The sequence below is a fragment of the Cydia fagiglandana genome, chromosome 2 (assembly GCF_963556715.1).
Source record: "Cydia fagiglandana chromosome 2, ilCydFagi1.1, whole genome shotgun sequence".
NCBI lineage: Eukaryota > Metazoa > Arthropoda > Insecta > Lepidoptera > Tortricidae > Cydia > Cydia fagiglandana.
Genome location: NC_085933.1, coordinates 27,254,218 through 27,274,914, shown reverse-complemented (window position 1 = coordinate 27,274,914; position 20,697 = coordinate 27,254,218). Strand labels below are relative to the sequence as shown.

The 20,697-nt window shown below is 38.7% G+C and overlaps 2 protein-coding genes across 2 annotated transcripts in view; one reads left to right on the top strand and one right to left on the bottom strand.

The window, feature by feature from the left end:
• LOC134679554 (electron transfer flavoprotein beta subunit lysine methyltransferase-like) overlaps window positions 1–1,449 on the top strand; it is a 61,582-nt gene extending 60,133 nt beyond the window's left edge. The window contains exons 4-5 of the mRNA XM_063538511.1: window positions 355–533; window positions 1,306–1,449. Coding sequence (XP_063394581.1) covers window positions 355–533; window positions 1,306–1,449 — 323 coding nt within the window. The remainder of the gene's footprint in view (window positions 1–354; window positions 534–1,305) is intronic.
• A 1,453-nt stretch (window positions 1,450–2,902) lies between these two features.
• On the bottom strand, window positions 2,903–11,879 carry LOC134679440 (LHFPL tetraspan subfamily member 3 protein). The gene is made up of 3 exons (XM_063538352.1): window positions 11,789–11,879; window positions 11,047–11,193; window positions 2,903–3,273 (listed from the first exon to the last, which is right to left on the bottom strand). The coding sequence occupies exons 1-3, from the start codon at window positions 11,877–11,879 to the stop codon at window positions 3,095–3,097; spliced, it is 417 nt and encodes a 138-aa protein (XP_063394422.1). The 3' UTR covers window positions 2,903–3,094.
• Between the last annotated feature and the right edge of the window lie 8,818 nt (window positions 11,880–20,697).

Sequence of the window (20,697 nt, the reverse complement as noted above, 5' to 3'; positions counted from 1 at the left end):
TGGACGGGTGACCGTTTTATTTTTGCTTTTTTTTTTTGCATTATGGTACGGAACCCTTCGTGCGCGAGTCCGACTCGCACTTGCCCGGTTTTTATACATATTTGCGTAGAGTCGGACCACGCTATGTTTTCATTTCAAATGCTACGTCAAGTATGGAACATATTGGGATATGTATGCGTTCTTACTGCTAAATTATTTATGTGCAAAGTTAGCATGGTCAGTCTAGATGGGGCATTTAATTACATTGTTTATTATATTCTTATTCAGGAGAAATTCGAAAAATGTGGGCGCGAAGGATAGATTTTCCAACCACCCAGAGTAAATTATAGAATAAAATATTTATTATAATTCCAGACGCCCTAGAAGCCACTTCCATCAATGCCTCTCTCAACGGGGTTTCCGTAACGACCAGTGCCGCCAACCTCATCGGCGACAAGCCTCAGTGCGACACGCTCCTCGTTGGCGACATGTTCTACGACACAGAGTTCGCTGAGACACTGTTTGATTGGCTGATGACTCTAAAAGGCACCACTGTGAGTACTTTATACTTACAATAAGGTGAAGCCAACCTCATGGCTCCTCTACACGATGGGCCAACGCCGGCCACTCCAAAGGACGCATTTATTTTACGTTAGAGGGAGCAAGTGATATTGCTATCTCATTCTACCGCATGGCTGCGTCCCTTGGAGTGGCAGGCGTTAGCCCATCGTGTAGAGGAGCAGAGGAGCCATCATAGGCGACGACGGCGACAAGCCTCACTGCGACATACCTACTACTCAACGGTAACATGTTGTACGACAGAGTTCGCTGAGACGACGATTGGTTGGCTTTTATGACAATTAACGCCATTTGCACCATGGCACTAACCCGGGGTTAACCGGTTAAACCGTTAACTCAACTTGTACTGGTAACCATGGTAACTCTAACTCCAGGTCTAACCGGTTAAACCTGGACTAGTGGAATGATGCAATTGTGGCCCTTTAGGTATAATTATAGTACCTATTAGTATACTCATGTCTAGTCTCGACTTGCGTCTCCCTTTTTGTCTACCTCCTATTTATACTGTCATGTCTGCTCTATGCCTTAAGGCATTTGGACCTTTTATGTTTGTGAAATTTAATAAATACATGTTATATTTCTCCCACCCACAAGATGGACAGACGACCTTGTTTAGGTCGCCGGAAGACGCGGATGCGGGTCGCTTCCAACCGGCACGTATGGAGGTCCAAGGGGGAGGCCTATGTTCAGCAGTGGACGTCTTATGGCTGAGATGATGATGATGATGATAATGATGTTATATTTCAGGTCCTAATAGGCGACCCAGGGCGGCACAGTCTGCCGCGCCGCAGCGGACTGACGCGACTGGCCACGTACAAGCTGCCGCCAAACAGCTGTTTGGAAAATCGAGGCTTCGCGGATACCACGCTGTGGCGGCTCGATATTAAATGAACTTTATTGCATAAATTAAATATTGTTTAGTTAAGCAATTTTTCTTTTACCCCCATATCCACAATCGCACGCGCAGTATTTGAGTCTTTGTGCGACAGATGGCGCCACTCTTGCATATTCGAGAGATTTTAAGTGATGAGTAAAATGCATGATTCACGCCTAGTTCATTTATAACATATTATCCCCGGGATTAGGGCAAAATTCGAGGAAGAAATAATACAATAAACTAATATTATCTTACTTTATTTACTTAATTTAATTTACATTATAAGAAATATGCATTTCGTGAACCAAATGCATTCGTTGTAAGTTATTCGTTGTTGTTGTTACGTATTAATTATTATTTATATTGGACGGCAATATAGGCGTATCTATCTTTAATAAGTACATCAATGTCAAAGTTTTATAAAAATACCCATTAAATACAAAATGATTCAAAAATAAACTCTTTTGGCGGATCTTTTTGTACTTTTAATACAACGATAGACCAATTGTTGGTATTTATTCAATTATGTACATCAATCATTATCATTCATCACTACACATTAGCTTAAATTATAAGTACAATACAGAGTCTTGAGTATTAATAAAATATTACCTCCATAGAAATTATCACCACGTGAAATTAGATGGCGTGCCAGTCGCCAGGTGTTTATATTAAAGATTCAATATTAGCAGAATGTTTGCCAATAGAACGCTGTCAGTAGTTTCAAAATACGATATTGTCTATGGAATTCTAAATTTTAATAAAACTCACTCTCATTCTACAATAAGAAAAATAATTACAAAATAACTTATAAAAGCGCCATCTGACCAGCGACGTTTGAAGCTTTTACTCTCTATTCGTAAACTAGGTGGCGCTGCGCTGCGTTATTCCGCGAGGCTATAATCCGGATTGCTCAACTCAAAGTAATAGATAGAACATTTCTTGGGACGGCAGATCTGAGAGCTGTCTAGTTAGGTAGCTGGAAGGCTTTTACAGCTGGTAGTTGTGCATGGTGTTGGCATATCCATGCTTGGAGCGTTGAGAGTAATGCGAGTAGCTGTCCAGGTCCCTCGCTGGGGCGTGTGGGACGAGTAGCACGGGCTGGAGGGCGAGCGACTTGCGGGAGGCCACGGATGCCGCGTTGTTTTACAGCTGGTAGTTGTGCATGCTGTTGGCATATCCATGCTTGGAGCGTTGAGAGTAATGCGAGTAGCTATCCAGGTCCCTCGCTCGGGCGTGTGGGACGAGTAGCACGGGCTGGAGGGCGAGCGACTTGCGGGAGGCCACTGACGCCGCGTCCGTTACGTAGGCGTTGTTTTACAGCTGGTAGTTGTGCATGCTGTTGGCATATCCATGCTTGGAGCGTTGAGAGTAATGCGAGTAGCTATCCAGGTCCCTCGCTCGGGCGTGTGGGACGAGTAGCACGGGCTGGAGGGCGAGCGACTTGCGGGAGGCCACTGACGCCGCGTCCGTTACGTAGGCGTTGTTTTACAGCTGGTAGTTGTGCATGGTGTTGGTATATCCATGCTTGGAGCGTTGAGAGTAATGCGAGTAGCTGTCCAGGTCCCTCGCTCGGGCGTGTGGGACGAGTAGCACGGGCTGGAGGGCGAGCGACTTGCGGGAGGCCACTGACGCCGCGTCCGTTACGTAGGCGTTGTTTTACAGCTGGTAGTTGTGCATGGTGTTGGCATATCCATGCTTGGAGCGTTGAGAATAATGCGAGTAGCTGTCCAGGTCCCTCGCTCGGGCGTGTGGGACGAGTAGCACGGGCTGGAGGGCAAGCGACTTGCGGGAGGCCACGGACGCCGCGTCCGTTACGTAGGCGTTGTTCACTTCACCTGGAACAGACAATAATTGCACTAAAGAAAAATTGTATAATTTAAGTTTACAATGCATGCGCTTATGAATGTTAAAATGCTGCCGATTTTCACCCCGCCTTAAGTCAAAAGAAGCAACCGTACAAAAAAAATACATCATCATTTGCCGTAAATAGCATAGCGTTCGATCTGTGAGTCCGTTTAGTATTACGAGTTTACTCGTATCGGCAATTATAAATATGTAATATACTTATATTTATTATCTAGAGAGAGATTGCAGAAATGTATTGAATAAGATTACCGCGTTCCGTCAGAAATCCTGTAAGTATATTTTAGGATTATCGTCCATATTTAGCGTAAAAATAATAATGTTTTCTACCGTATCTAATTATAAATAGAAAACTGCATAACTTCTCCTCCAATAAACTGCCAAACATGACCAAATTAGTATCAATAACGGTGCAATCGTCGCTATAGATAATAAATTTGAATTGCAAAAACTACTCTCACAAAATTAGCTTAAAATCTATTAACATGGTAGCATATTTATGTCAACTAATGAGAGCGTCTGTGATTCAAGGCTAATGAAGAACACAATAATTTTAAATTAGCTCTATTTCCACTTAATTTGCACTATTTATGCAAATCTGCAACTTCTGCAAGGCCGTTTCATAATGGACCATTTTGTAAATGTCAAAAAATTCACAACGATAGCCAACCACCTAATTACTTTTTGTCATTTTTTACCAAAGAGATTCAGATTCTGATATTATTGACATTACAGATTTTATTGATAAAAGGCAATCATTTTAATGCAAACACTATTATATTCTATAGCACTATTGATCCTATCAACTCCGTATAAAAAAAACGTACCTCGGAAAATTAAGAAAAAATTACGTTCGAATAGATGGCGCCATACTTTTGGCCTATACTCGTGTAGATGGCGACACCGTTTGATATTTAACAGTTGTAATATTTTTAAATTACCGTCTATTATATTATATTACATGCTGTTAATTCTATAAATAACAGTATATGTATAGGTTTAGTATAGGCGTAATTGCAAAACGCTTGCAGTGTGTTGCCGTTAAGTAGTTTAGCATATTAAATAATTCATGAGACAGACGGACAGACAGCCGGCGTTTCGTACGTGGCCGAAGGACGGGGAACTCGTTCTAGTAACGAAGTGGGCGTTGTGACAGAGCTTGGCTCTCTGTGGCATTTATTCCTTTTGTACTTATTTAACCCTCCTCCTTAACTAACCTAAAACACTATTTGGGGCCACTTGCACCATTCACTAACCCAGGGTTAACCGGTTAAACCTGGAGTTACCATGGTTACCAGTACAATTTGACCCTGGGTTAGCGGTATAACCGGTTAACCCCGGCATAGTGGGATGGCGCAAGTGGCGCTTAGAGCTAAGCTACCTTGTAAGATTACCCAGCAAACATTTTAAGTATTTTTTCCTAGGCTCGAAGAAGATTTTACCAATTTAAGTAAAAATTAGGTCCTAAGTCACCAATTATTTTACTTATTGTACACTTTTACTTCCAAGTCAAAATATAGGGACAATAAAACGTAAATTCCACTTCATAAATACACCATGAAGTCAGGGACTTAGGGCTTGAAAATAAGTCGAAATATTAGCTAAAATTAGGTAAAAGTAACCTTAAACCCTGACCAATAGGTCAAATCTACTAATAAGGTATTTTAGGTGTATTTGCGACGTAATTATTACTTATACGGGGACTATGAAGTCACGAACTTAATGGTTGAAAATAAGTCTAATTACTAGGTAAAATTAAATTCGTACCCTGACCAATAGGTTAAATTTAATAATAAGGCCTTTTATGTGTATATGCGACGTAATTATTTCTTATACGGAGACAATGAAGTCAGGGACTTAATGGTTGAAAATTAGTCGAAATATTAGGTAAAATTAACTTCGAACCCTGACCAATAGGTCAAATGTACTAATAAGGCATTTTAGGTGTATATGCGACGTAATTATTTCTTATACGGGGACCATGAAGTCAGGGACTTAATGGTTGAAAATAAGTCGAAATATTAGCTAAAATTAACTGCAAAGTCTGACCAATAGGTCAAATGTACTAATAAGACATTTTAGGTGTATTTTCGACGTAATTATTTCTTATACAGAGACCTTTAGGTCGTCGATTTTATGTCGATTTAGCTACTACTTTTAGGTAAATGTAACTTAAAATAGATACCAAATTGCGACCATATAGTTAAAATCACTTGTAAAGTACTATCAATACCATAAGGTTGTACCGCCATTTTCTTTAATTATAACGAGATGCTAAATATGAAATTGCATAATTTAAGTTGTTATATCTTGAATGGTGCCATCGCACGGTACTTCATTGTGCTAATATTCAAAATAAAACAATATTTGTGATCGAGTCAATACACTCACACACACAAATATTCAATTACAACACTCAATTACAAGCAAATATATGCATTTTGACTTTATAAAATGTTGAAAACTTAAATATTTGAAAAGCCCATCGATAGTTTTGTATGTAAACCTAACATACTGCACGAAAAAATTTTCTGTGCACTAGATTTCATCGTTCTTCATCTGCGTAATCGGCCTAAATTATTTTACATGACTTAGGGCCACTTGCACCATTCATTAACCCGGGGTTAACCGTTTAAGCCCGTGAGTTACCATGGTTACCAGTACAATTTGACATTAGGTTAACGGTTTAACTGGTTAACCCTGGGTTAGTGGGATGGTGCAAGTGACGCTTAGTGGCCGCCATTATCATTGCACAACTTAAAATGTTTTCTTGTTAGACATTTTGTTTTTAAGTGAAAAGAATATATAAGCGTAATGTTTGTGTCTCTTTTTCTCTTCATAGCGTCTCATCTAAATATTGCCTCGCAGAGTAATTATATGGAAAAAAATATGTCACCATCACGTCTAAAGGTGGTAAAGATTACCAAATCAGTACATCTCAACTACGCGGCACGTCGTGGCGACGTCGAATCCACGTCGGAAACATGACCTAGTGTTGACCTAATGGTTGTAATCACTAATTTACCGTCAATAAATACGTCGCCGGCACGTGCGTTTTTTCCCCATTTATGTCGACTCGACGTGCCGACGACGTCGATTCGACGTGCCCCATTTTGGTCCCCTAAATTGTGCGACCTAAAATAGGTGCCATTTTCGGAATATTGACCAAAAATGTTTGCTGGGTAACATTCGAAATAGGTCGAAATCTCTACAACAGCCCGCAACATGCAGACCATCTGACGTTTGGGGACCACGAGAAACCGAAGCCATCTTGGAAAATGTGTTTCATCCTTTAGAAATACTTTATTTTACGTTACGGCTGATACTTTGACTATAAAACTAGATGGCGCTTTTTTCATAGGACAGCACGTTTTAATTCATAATATCGGGGTGGTCTAGCTGACGGAAAATGTTGTTTGCTATTCACTTTGGCTAATCGTTTCTTTCTGTAAAGATATGTAGACGAAAATTGCCAAATCGTATAATTTTAAGCGTTCCGTACGTGTTTAGTCGTAGGTATGATACATAACATGATAACATCAACAATACCTATCAAGTACTAACTCAGTTGTTTAAAGGTACCTATGTATCACAATGTGCTACGGCTAGTTCTCGCTCTCGTGGCCGCTGCCGTGACAGGAATCAGGCTGGAACTGTGATGTAACGATGGATTCATCAAAACAATGATTTCCGGTGTTAATTCAGGACTTTACTTATACTTAATTGCAATAATATAGTACGGGTATCTAACTAAAGGTGTAGTTATACATGTAGTCTTGTGGCCGCTGCCGTGACAGGAATCAGGGTGGAACCGTGATGTAATGGATTCATCAAAACAATGCTCGGGCTTAGTTCGTATTTCCGTTGATAATTAAATAATTAAGGACTTTATATTGTGTACCTATTTCCATTGTTGTAATACAATAAAAAATTCGGCTATAGGATAGCAAATACTAACTTTTACTTGAATTACCTGTAATGTAATGTTGGTGACGTCACAGCCCTTTAGATTGATGGCAGATTCAAAACATTGAAATAATATAAAAATAATACAAGTAGGTATACAGTTCGTTGTCAAATCAAAATGCACTAATTGTAAGTAAGAGCTAGTAAAGTAAATCAAGAATTTGTTGAAAGTTGAAAATAATTAAGTACCTACATATGTTTATCATCTGCGAACAACTTTACTGAGATGGCATTTCACTGTACCTTACTGTTAATCTGTTAAATAGTAATAGTTTTAAAATACTTTCATCTAGGCGGGTTCAACGACTTGTTTATGATATTTCACGGCTGCGCCGGTCTAAACTCTAATCGATGGGAAGATTTCTCCGTCAGAGAACTTGGCCTCCTGACTCGTAGAACTGGTATTTGTGGTAATATTTTATCTAATTATAGTTTATTGGTATACCGGAAACAACGGGTGATCGAACGAGCGAGCGAAGCGAAGCGAAGTTCTTACATTCGACTTCGGACACGCGGCCGGCTAGCGGCACGTCCCGGCATTTCGATGTTTTTAAGCTGAACTGTCAGAAGATAGTTTGATACTCAAGAACTTAAGTAAATTTGTCCTAATTTAAATGAAATTGGGTAAACGTGTAGTTGAGGGCAGTAAATTTTAGTCATTAAATTATGAGCAGGCTTTATCGACAGGTTATTAAGCTAGAAGAGCTTAAAATGCTAAAAAGTTATTTGTGAGGGGTCATGCATTTCTGGTCATCTTTTTTGTAAGAAAGTATGGTCGAGTTTGGTATCAAATGAAAGCGCTCGGCTTGCACTTTTATAATATCGTCTTTAAATTTACCATTTTGGAATAATTAGCAAGATAAAAATAAACATAGTATAGGTATTTGACATTTGGCAAGAAACTATGGAAGGTAGAGGTTCTACACTCCATAGGTACAAGAAACAATACGGCTTACCACAGATACAGTTTATTTTAATCTCTATGGTGAATCAGTTATAGGCTCCACAGAGCTTACAATTATAGTTTGTCAAAGGACTGTCTCGTTTCAAACACAGACAGAGAGAATGATACTATCTTTGTCTTACACCAGTACTAGCACCCGAAAGAAAAGGACGAGTATAGTTTTTTTGTTCTTATTTACTGACAAATTTGATTTGATAACTATATTCGCACACGTTTTCAATCCATTGTCGACTTTAGCCTCGCTACAAGGCCACAGACGTTCGGAATGGGGTTGGCAACTGTCAAAGGTTTGCATAGATGGCGCCATCATAGCTTGCCTCTTTGTCTATGAGATTTGGCTTAAATGACTGGCATACAGGACATAAATATTCATTACAAACAAAAAATTGACACAATTCTAGGGATTGACAGGGCACGCTATGCTGGCGCCATCTTCAAAATACTTCGTTCCTACCTGTCATTCCGTACGGAAACTGAATGAAAATTCCGAACGTCTGCGGCCAAGGTAAGTGTGCAACAAAATAAAGATGAAGATGGCGGCCATGCACTATGTCATAAAAATCGTCACGGATGTCGTTTTTTAGGTTTTGGGGGGTGCAGATTTCGATGATGATGATTATTTTGAAATCCAACATGGCGGCCATGCACTATATCATAAAAGTCGTCATGGATGTCGTTTTATAGGTTTTAGGGGGCCCCGATTTCGAAAATGATGACCATTTTGGAATCCAAAATGGCGGCCATGCACTATGTCATAAAAGTCGTCATGGGTGTCGTTTTATAGGTTTTAGGGAGGCACAGATTTCGAAAATGATGACCATTTCGGATTCCAAAATGGCGGTCATGCATTATGTTATAAAAGTCGTCATATATGTTGTTTTATAGGTTTTAGGGGGCGCGGATTTCGAAAATGATGACCATTTTGGAATCCAACATGGCGGCCATGCACTATGTCATAAAAGTCGTCATGGATGTCGTTTTATAGGTTTTAGGGGGCCCCGATTTCGAAAATGATGACCTTTTTGCATTTCAAAATGGCGGCCATGCACTATGTCATAAAAGTCGTCATGGATGTCGTTTCATCGGTTTTGGGGGGCGCAGATTTCGATAATGATGACCATTTTGAATTCCAAGATGGCGGTCATGCACTATGTCATAAAAGTCGTCATGGATGTCGGTTTATAGGTTTTGTGGGGCGCAGATTTCGATAATGATGACCATTTTGGATTCCAAAATGGCGGCCGTGCACTATGTTATAAAAGTCGTCATATATGTCGTTTTATAGGTTTTAGGGGGCGCAGATTTCGAAAATGATGACCATTTTGGAATCCAACATGGCGGCCATGCACTATGTCATAAAAGTCGTCATGGATGTCGTTTTATAGGTTTTAGGGGGCCCCGATTTCGAAAATGATGACCTTTTTGAATTCCAAAATGGCGGCCATGCTCTATGTCATAAAAGTCGTCATGGATGTCGTTTTATAGGTTTTGGAGGGCGCAGATTTCGAAAATGATGACCATTTTAGATTGCAAAATGGCGGTCATGCACTATGTCATAAAAGTCGTCATGGGTGTCGTTTTATAGGTTTTAGGGGGCACAGATTTCGAAAATGATGACGATTTTGGATTCCAAAATGGCGGCCATGCACTATGTCATAAAAGTCGTCATGGATGTCGTTTTACAGGTTTTGGGGGGCGCAGATTTCGAAAATGATGACCATTTTGGATTCCAAAATGGCGGCCATGCACTATGTCATAAAAGTCGTCATGGATGTCGTTTTACAGGTTTTGGGGGGCGCAGATTTCGAAAATGATGACCATTATGGATTCCAAAATGGCGGCCATGCACTATGTCATAAAAGTCGTCATGGGTGTCGTTTTATAGGTTTTAGGGGGCATAGATTTCGAAAATGATGACCATTTTGGATTCCGAAATGGCGGCCATGCACTATGTCATAAGGATGTCGTTTTATAGGTTTTAGGGGGCGCAGATTTCGAAAATGATGATTATTTTGGAATCCAAGATGGCGGCCATGCACTATGTCATAAAAGTCGTCATGGATATCGTTTTATAGGTTTTAGGGGGCGCAGATTTCGAAAATGATGACTATTTTGGAATCCGAGATGGTGGCCATGCACTATGTCATAAAAGTCGTCATGGATGTCACTTTGTAGGTTTTAGAGGGCCCTGATTTCGAAAATGATGATCATTTTAGAATCCAAAATGACGGCCATGCAGTATGTCATAAAAGTCGTCATGGATGTCGTTTTATTGGTCATGATCATCATTTTCGAAATCTACACACCTGTTTCAAATAAGGTATAGGTAGATGCATCCTAGTAAGTCAACAACATCTATATCTACTATCGAATTGTACTATGCCCATCTCGGACTAAGTAGCACTGCATTCAATTGATCTTTTTGGCGAACCGCGAGTTCACAGTTCGGGGCGAACTACTAGTATATTTTAAGTTTACATTGTGTATATCGTCCTACTTAGTGCCAGTTGCACCATCCGTACTTGTCAGACTGATCAAAGTGATCAACGTCACCCGGCGCGCCGCGGCGGTTTACTTTCTATAGGTACAATAAAATATAGCGACTGTTTAACGATGACAAACAGTTTGATGCAACTGACCCTTAGGACTCATTTAGACGACGCGAAAACTCGCATGCGAATTTCATTACATTGCGGTTTTTGATCGATCGGTTGAATTGGACGTAACCAGTCGTCGCCGTCTAAATCAGCCCTTAGAGAGTGGAAATTTAATTAAGAAAGCTTGCCCTATAAATAAACGAACAATCGATACAAACCTTTATAGAGAGATGGCGGTGGATAATGGCTGTCAGGTTGGAGCCTCACATGGCGCGTAGCGAGTATGAAGGCGAGGGCAGCTAGCACTATGCCGTCCAGACAGCCAATCACGGCGAGGAGGTACGCCCAGCGGATGTGGCAGCGACCTGAAGTGTCACAGAAAAGTAAGATAAAACGTGATGGTTCTGGCGCATTGTTTTGGTCGCGTCTAGCATCCCCCCTCCCCCTCGCTTCGCTCGTCGTCGCACCTTATCTAGGCTACCTAGTTATGTATGCGAATGGTTCGAAATCCTGTCAGGAAAATAACCTATTGAAAAATAAAATCCATATACTTAAGTGTGACTCTTTCCCCAGTTTTTGCCTTATCCCATCTGACCTTATAATAGGAAAATGCGAATGGTTCTTAGAAATGCTTTCAGGAATCGGGAAAGGAATCTATTGAGAAAAAATAAAGTGGTAAAAATAGTGAATGGCAGAAATCGCAACTTGGAAAAACCGATTCCGGTCAGCTGTGTGTCCACAACCACCAGTCTCCTGCACGGGGCGGGTACTCCAGAAGTCGGGGTAGATAAGATGGTAAACACAGGGGTGACCGTTTTAGCTGTTAAAGCTATAAGTGTACCTATATTGTACTGGTCAGCCGTAGGCCCGCAGGTCTCCTGCACGGCCGGCTCCCCCCACGCGGCGGGGTACACGCACACCCCCGCGATCGTACAACAGACAGACCCTACATTACTTTACCTATATTGTACTGGTCAGCCGTAGGCCCGCAGGTCTCCTGCACGGCCGGCTCCCCCCACGCGGCGGGGTACACGCACACCCCCGCGATCATACAACAGACAGACCCTACATTACTTTACCTATATTGTACTGGTCACCTGGTCAGCCGTAGGCCCGCAGGTCTCCTGCACGGCCGGCTCCCCCCACGCGGCGGGGTACACGCACACCCCCGCGATCATACAGCAGACAGACCCTACATTACTTTACCTATATTGTACTGGTCAGCCGTAGGCCCGCAGGTCTCCTGCACGGCCGGCTCCCCCCACGCGGCGGGGTACACGCACACCCCCGCGATCATACAGCAGACAGACCCTACATTACTTTACCTATATTATTGTACTGCTCAGCCGTAGGCCCGCAGGCTTTACCTATATTATTGTACTGGTCAGCCGTAGGCCCGCAGGTCTCCTGCAAGGCCGGCTCCCCCCACGCGGCGGGGTACACGCACACCCCCGCGATCATACAACAGACAGACCCTACATTACTTTACCTATATTGTACTGGTCAGCCGTAGGCCCGCAGGTCTCCTGCACGGCCGGCTCCCCCCACGCGGCGGGGTACACGCACACCCCCGCGATCATACATGCCGCTGTAACAAAAACAAGCAAGGATAAGCATAATCTCAATCATATAGTTCGTTTTTTTTAGCATTACAAATAAGGTAAACAATCTTGATGTGTATTTTAATTAAAAACACATTTTAAAAATTAGTTACGGCAAATATGTAACAATTATGAATCTAATACGATCATTTATATTCTTCTGCTTTGATAAGTAATAGTTTTTGATTAAAAATCGTCATGATTAAAAAGCGTTTTTCAATTAAAAGACATGTCAAGATCTCTTACCTTCTTGCAAATTCTTTCTAATGCTAAAGAAACGAACTATTAGGTATTAAGTCCGCCTTTTTTTATTATCATGTGGTGCAATAAAGATAAGATAAATTTAATTAATTTAGTTAAATAAGTTTTACCTAAGTTCATATTACCAACATAGGTATTTTAAGCGTTGGTTAAGAGTTTTCACTGTTCACAGTCGCAACCATAGATTAATATATGTTTATTACTGTAAGTCATGGTGTTTTGAAGATTACGACAAAGAAGAAAAAAATAATTAAGTATTATTACAATGCCTGTCAAAAAATCAAGACAATATTGTTTACTTTATATATTGTTTATTGGCTGAACTAATGGACAGCACTTAGTTAAAGCATTAAGTACCTAAATGATATTCTTCCAGGAAAATAAAAAGGTAAGTATAAAATATCCGTACGTCGTTTGTTTAAATTACTCGTAATAATTAACTCCTTCCTTGCCAAATTATTTACAAGTCTATATAAAACTTTCTGTTATTTAATTAGCAGTATGTACTTGATAAAACCTTCAACTTATAGTCTGTACTTTTAAGTAGTTAAATAAATGTACACAACGTGTTTTTTATTTACTTGAAGAATTTTCTTGCCCAATTAATTCCTAAATGTGGTTTGTTTACATTCTTTTAATTACCCAAAGAAACAGACTACAGAACAAATAAAGAAAAGAAACCGAGCGGCTGCAATGTCATCATTGTCATCAATTAACTGTTCTCGCTCGCAATTTGCTTCGAAAGTGTTTAGCAATTATTCGGATCAGGCGGCCGCGCCGCGACGAAAGCGACAATGGGAAAATGTTCTGAACCACTGAAGATGGAAATTAATTCACGGTTCGACAATTTGTATAATTTTTAAGTGCAAATAGATTTCCAAATTACAAGCTTACAAGTGTCAAGAAACTTATTGCGCGACAGGGGTCGGCAACATTGATTTAAAAAACCAAACGCAGTAAAAGTGACAATTAATATGGTTTTTTTTTACTATAATTAGTGATTGTTAAAGTCATTTATTTGCAAGAATACAGTCAAGTGGATATGAGTAGATAATCAAGTGTAAAAATATAACCGTACACAACTTACTCAAAAATATGTCCCATAGTTCTTAAAAGGGTCAAAAGTGGCACCAAGTGGTTCGTGTAATATTACACTTGGCGCTGGCTAGCCAGTTCCTTTGCTTGAACTTGGCTTGACACGCTGCCGCGTGTCTAGATTCGCTGACATAGAGCTATGGGACATCTTTTTAAGTTCATATGTGCACCTATATTTTTACACTTGACTGTAGTAGTTACAGTTACAGTAGTTATCAAATAAGTACATTTTAAGCTTAGTTATGTGCTAATAGGAACATATCAGGAGACCGTATACATACCTACTGATAATTGCTAATACAATTAGTAGCCTTACTAACAATAGCACAAACCGCAAAAAAAAAACAATAACACATTGTCGCTCAAACCTAATCACAATTATCACAAAAGTACCAACAACAATACACAACGGTAGTTATACTTCCTATAATAGACAATGCGTTGGTTATCGTAGCCATGGTAAACACTTTCTTTTGCGTAGGAAACGATTACTTACTTGCCTTAGTTCATTTGTAACCGCCATTTTGTATACATGGGAAGTTGTTTTTATGTGTTGTCAACAGTGAATCATTTATGTAGATCAGTGTTTACCAACAATTATTAATTTCCAATCAAAGAGTAAAGAAATATATCTATACCAATCTAATTTTTCACTAATATAAAAATGTTTCCTATGAATTCATTTTAAGCATTTTTGGTTATTCTTAGACGCAATGCAATTTATTGTGCAAAACTTTACCATGAATATAATTCCTTTAGTTCTACCATAATAAATAAATCACAAACAGGGTATAAATAAATAAATAAATAATAAATAATAAATATGATTAATGTTGAATTACCTCGTTTTATTTCATAGTTTATCTATAGTTTCTGGGCGACATCGACATCAAATTAAAAAATAAATATGATGATGATGATGATGATCCTTCCGGCCGATTTCAACCATGGCGACCACTTCGACTCCTAGTTAGCTCGGCACTCGTACTACACTAGCCGTAAAAAATAAATATAGGTACTCTCTGAAATACAGATCTATAATGATGCTTACATTCTAGCAGGCCAATTCGAGTTTTAGTTTTTCGATCTGTTTCCGATATGATTATTAATCTGTCAATGTCAAAAGTGATATTTCTTCAACCAAAAACGTCACTTTTGACACTGACTAATCAGTGTCATATCGGAAACAGATCGAAAAACTAAAACTAGAATTGGCCTTTTGGTATTGAGCAAATTATAAACTAAGTAAATTCGAATTAAGTTTTTAAAGGGTTACCATATTATTTATGATGAGGTAGGTGAAGGAAAAGTGGAATATATTGGCAACATGATCACAGATCTCTCCATTCATATCGTATGCACGTTGCACAAGCACAAATGCACTCGTAACCCCAAATTACAAAGAAACTCCAAGAAATCATATAAACACTGTGTTGTAATTAGCATACGTTGCGAAATGCCACGTAATTAAAAATCACGTCCACATCATTAAGTCACGGTCCGTGGTCGCTGTGGGAATTTAAACCCACACACAGGTACTTATTCTTGCAGTTAGTAAAACATTGTATGTATTGGTTTAAAATTTTCTTGCAGGCGCGAAACAATCAAAAGATACGAGCCCAGTCTAGAGGAGATACGAGGGCTGTGATGTGTGATAGTTGAGTTGTTTGGAACTTTAATGTACGAATTATAATTTTATTTTACCACTAGTATTTTAGTGTGCCTTATGTGCATACAATAGCGAAGAAATTTGAAAGTGTGTGTGACGTCCCTAATCCGCTTTGTGCTAGCCTGGGAACTAGGAATGCCCAAATCCCAGGTAGCCAAATCCCTCTAAAGGGTGCTTGAGAGACAAATAAACACAGGTAAAGTTGTTCCAGGAGACGAAGGAAAAATAATAATTTAAATTATGCTGGACAAGTGATCACCAAAAATCAGGTAAACGGATCCGGAAGCACCAATTTGCTCAGCGTAAAAGTGAAAGGAGCACCATTCATAGACCACGGTATTTTAAGCGGCCGTGTATGAGGTATGACACACTGCATGAGCGCATACGAGTCAAGCTGCCAGAAAACCAATGTTACATGACCTTCAGAACGCATTGTGTTGTGAGATTTAATTTTAAACAGCTTTTTTCTCCGCAAACGCTCCGGCCTGAAATAAATGCACTACCGAGTTTATCTCGAAAGATTTAAATATGTATGGGGTTCTTACTTTTTTTCAAGACATGAGTTATTTTTTTTATTATGACTACTTTATTGGATGATTATAAGAATACAAATTACTTACAACATTTTTTTATATAGGTAGGTACTTATACCGCATTTATTTTAAAAAGTCACTTTATCATTAAGGTTGTAAGCTTGATGTGGTAAGTAAAAATTCCAAAATCACCATTCTTCTGGTAGGCATAAGCCTGGCTGATGGCATTGGCAATATTGGCATCGTCGCCATCGTCTCCGTGGGCGAGCGATCGGAGTAACATATAGGTACGGACATACATGGTCGTGACATGCGGTATTTGTGAAGTGTGACGAAATAATTGTAATCACACCGTGAAGCGTGAATATACTCGTAGTTTAAAAGCTTTGTAAGTAAAATTAGGGCAGTGGAAAAAGTAAAAGTTTTGTTACTTCATAGTTAATTACTATAGTGTTATAGTGATCAAGGCCTATTACGAACTTAGAAATTCAGAAGCTTCCGTATCTCTAAATCTCTACCACTTCAATAATTCAAGAGGAACGGAGAAACTTTGTAGGTAAGTATGTATTTAGAACTTCTATACTTCAGACCTCTCGTCATTTGTTATTTTTAACAAGATTTAAAGGTGAGTGAAGTAGGTAAAACAGGTTGATAACCCCTGTTCTAAGTTCTAAACCAGGAGAATGCTAAAAAAATCCTATTTATTAGCATTCTCCTGCTGGTCTGGCTCCTGCCAGCCCCAATATAAATCTGCCATTCCTGGAATTTTAATTCTAGTTTTGTCTTGATGTAATTAAAATTCGAAAGAGCATACGCCTCGCGAACCTCGGTTTGCAGTGGCCAGCAAGTAATCTAAACGAATCATTATAAGCCGGTGAGTATACTTATATCTAACTCTAATGACATGACCATTAGCAAGGTCATTAGCACGCATATGTAATAAGCCAAGTCCATTACCGATCTATATTCTCTCCGATATGCACCGATCAGGTTTCCTCGCCAGTTAGAAAAGCGACAGTTTTCTCTCGAAAGTTCGCTTTCTACTCGGTGGTCAGAGTCAGATTATCGACTGGTGGAATTAGTTTTTACAGATTACTAGAGCTATAATGCGTGAGAAAGTACCTTCCTAACTACAACTATAAGTACAGTCAGTATGACAACATGAATAGGTAAGCACTTATAAAATTTTTCATCCACCATGCAAAAGAAAAACATATGAAATAACTTTTCGTTGTTTTTCGTTTACGTTCGCGTCGGTTGTGCCTTCATGAATGCCATAAGGCATTCTATATCTAGACACGCGGCAGCGTGTCAAGCCAAGTTCAAGCAAAGGAACTGGCTAGCCAGCGCCAAGTGTAATATTACACGAACCACTTGGTGCCACTTTTGCCCCTTCTATAACTCAAAACATCTTTAACGTAAACACATAAAACTACGTGTGTTTAATTATATCCATAAGGACATCTAGAAGCCCAAATTTCATGAAGCTAGCTCAAACGGTTATAAAGATATGAAGGTCAAAAAGTCGTAAATTTTAAGACTGACTGACATACCTATAGTACCTAAACCTAACCTACTTCCAGATGACCTAGAAGGATGAAATTTGGAATCCAGCTCAGTTATTGTGTGAAAGCGTAGGAAAAAATCTAAAAATTAAAAAAAGTTATAAAATAGGGGGGGTCTCCATACAAAAAAACCATTTTTTATTGTGACTGACATATAAGTACCTAAACCTAACCTACTTCCAGATGACCTAGAAGGATGAAATTTGGAATCCAGCTCAGTTATTGTGTGAAAGCGTAGGAAAAAATCTAAAAATTAAAAAAAGTTATAAAATAGGGGGGGGCCCCATACAAAAAAACCATTTTTTATTGTGACTGACATATAAGTACCTAAACCTAACCTACTTCCAGATGACCTAGAAGGATGAAATTTGGAATCCAGCTCGGTTATTGTGTGTAAGCGTAGGAAAAAATCTAAAAACAAAAAAAAGTTAATAAATAGGGGGGGTTCCCATACAAATTTCTTTTTTATTGTGACTGACATATAGTACCTAAACCTAACCTACTTCCAGATGACCTAGAAGGATGAAATTTGGAATCCAGCTCGGTAATTGTGTGTAAGCGTAGGAAAAAATCTAAAAATAAAAAAAGTTAAAAAATAGGGGGGGTCCCCATATATAAGTACCTAAACCTAACCTACTTCCAGATGACCTAGAAGGATGAAATTTGGAATCCAGCTCGGTTATTGTGTGTGAGCGTAGAAAAAAATCTAAAAACAAAAAAAGTTAATAAATAGGGGGGGTTCCCATACAAATTTCTTTTTTATTGTGACTGACATATAGTACCTAAACCTAACCTACTTCCAGATGACCTAGAAGGATGAAATTTGGAATCCAGCTCAGTTATTGTGTGAAAGCGTAGGAAAAAATCTAAAAATTAAAAAAAGTTATAAAATAGGGGGGGTCTCCATACAAAAAAACCATTTTTTATTGTGACTGACATATAAGTACCTAAACCTAACCTACTTCCAGATGACCTAGAAGGATGAAATTTGGAATCCAGCTCAGTTATTGTGTGAAAGCGTAGGAAAAAATCTAAAAATTAAAAAAAGTTATAAAATAGGGGGGGGCCCCATACAAAAAAACCATTTTTTATTGTGACTGACATATAAGTACCTAAACCTAACCTACTTCCAGATGACCTAGAAGGATGAAATTTGGAATCCAGCTCGGTTATTGTGTGTAAGCGTAGGAAAAAATCTAAAAACAAAAAAAAGTTAATAAATAGGGGGGGTTCCCATACAAATTTCTTTTTTATTGTGACTGACATATAGTACCTAAACCTAACCTACTTCCAGATGACCTAGAAGGATGAAATTTGGAATCCAGCTCGGTAATTGTGTGTAAGCGTAGGAAAAAATCTAAAAATAAAAAAAGTTAAAAAATAGGGGGGTCCCCATATATAAGTACCTAAACCTAACCTACTTCCAGATGACCTAGAAGGATGAAATTTGGAATCCAGCTCGGTTATTGTGTGTGAGCGTAGAAAAAAATCTAAAAACAAAAAAAGTTAAATAGGGGGGGTTCCCATACAAATTTCTTTTTTATTGTGACTGACATATAGTACCTAAACCTAACCTACTTCCAGATGACCTAGAAGGATGAAATTTGGAATCCAGCTCGGTAATTGTGTGAAAGCGTAGGAAAAAATCTAAAAATAAAAAAAGTTAAAAAATAGGGGGGGTCCCCATACAAAAAACCTGTAATACGCGCTAAACAACCGGCCAACGGTGTGTCGTTGGCGGCGCGCGGCACCACATAATTAATACAAAGAACAGAAGTAAAAAACATGCAGCGGAAACACAAGAAAAAACATTAAATCTCAATACCTGCCTAGTTTTCTTTACAAAAAGTATTGATATCCCATCAAAAACATAAATGTAAAAAAGGAGAGCCAAGTTCAATACAAAAATTATGCTTGGCTGTGGGGTTCGCCGCAAAAAGAATGGAGATTTAAATGAGTGCCAAGTTCTATGCAAAATCCAAATATGTATTTATAGGAACAAAATAACATTATAAACAAGTATTAAACTCTATTTCTTTGCTTTATTGGATACCTATAACAATTGCTGTTATTTAAAAAAAATGTGAGATCTTAAAGTAGGTTAGATTTGGCTTGGCCAGTTTTTATCAGAATTACAAAATATATATGTTGAATAACTTTATAAAATGATTGATGTAATGAAAACTGGCCAAGTCAAATCTAACCTGCTTTAAGATCTCGCATTTTTTTTAAATAACAGCAATTGTTATAGGTATCCAATAAAGCAAAGAAATAGAGTTTAATACTTGTTTATAATGTTATTTTGTTCCTATAAATACATATTTGGATTTTGCATAGAACTTGGCACTCATTTAAATCTCCATTCTTTTTGCGGCGAACCCCACAGCCAAGCATAATTTTTGTATTGAACTTGGCTCTCCTTTTTTACATTTATGTTTTTGATGGGTTATCTTATAAATGAATCCCATTAAATATGTTACAGTCTGGGGTATACATATGTAGCAATCGAAAACAAGCATGAAACTTCTTTCTTAATCCATACAAGCTTCCATTTCATTTATATGTATAATCTAATCAACTACTTCACTAGAGTACTAAAGTTCAACCTAGGAGCCTAGATACTTGGAAAGTGCGTCCGTCGGATGCGATTTCACAGTCCAATTGCAATTACATCCATTTAATCGTTGTTGATTGCCTCTTTGCGCAAGCGACCAATTAAAAAACAAAAGCGAATGCAGGGTGGGCGTGCAATTCGTGCAGTGCAATCTTATAATATATAATATAAGATGTATTTCAACAAAAACCCAAGTTTAATATAAAGAATACGTCTTGTCGACTTCACCCACAAAATATTTAAGATCTAAATGGATTTTAAGTTCTGCAGACAAGATAGATAGATAGAAGAGAAGATAAATAGAAGTACCTACTTACTTTAAGATAAAAGCTTCGAGCTCTTGACTTGGCTAGTTTTTATCAGCAAACAAAAATTTAGAAGAGTAACATTTAAACAGTATAACTTGGTATAACATAACATAATAAGAGGTACAAGGTGGTTATCCAAATATAAGTTTCTTGTAAGTAAGTATGTAGAAATTATTCGTTAGTAACCCTAAGAAAAGCTTGGCCATGACGCCATGAGTGACAA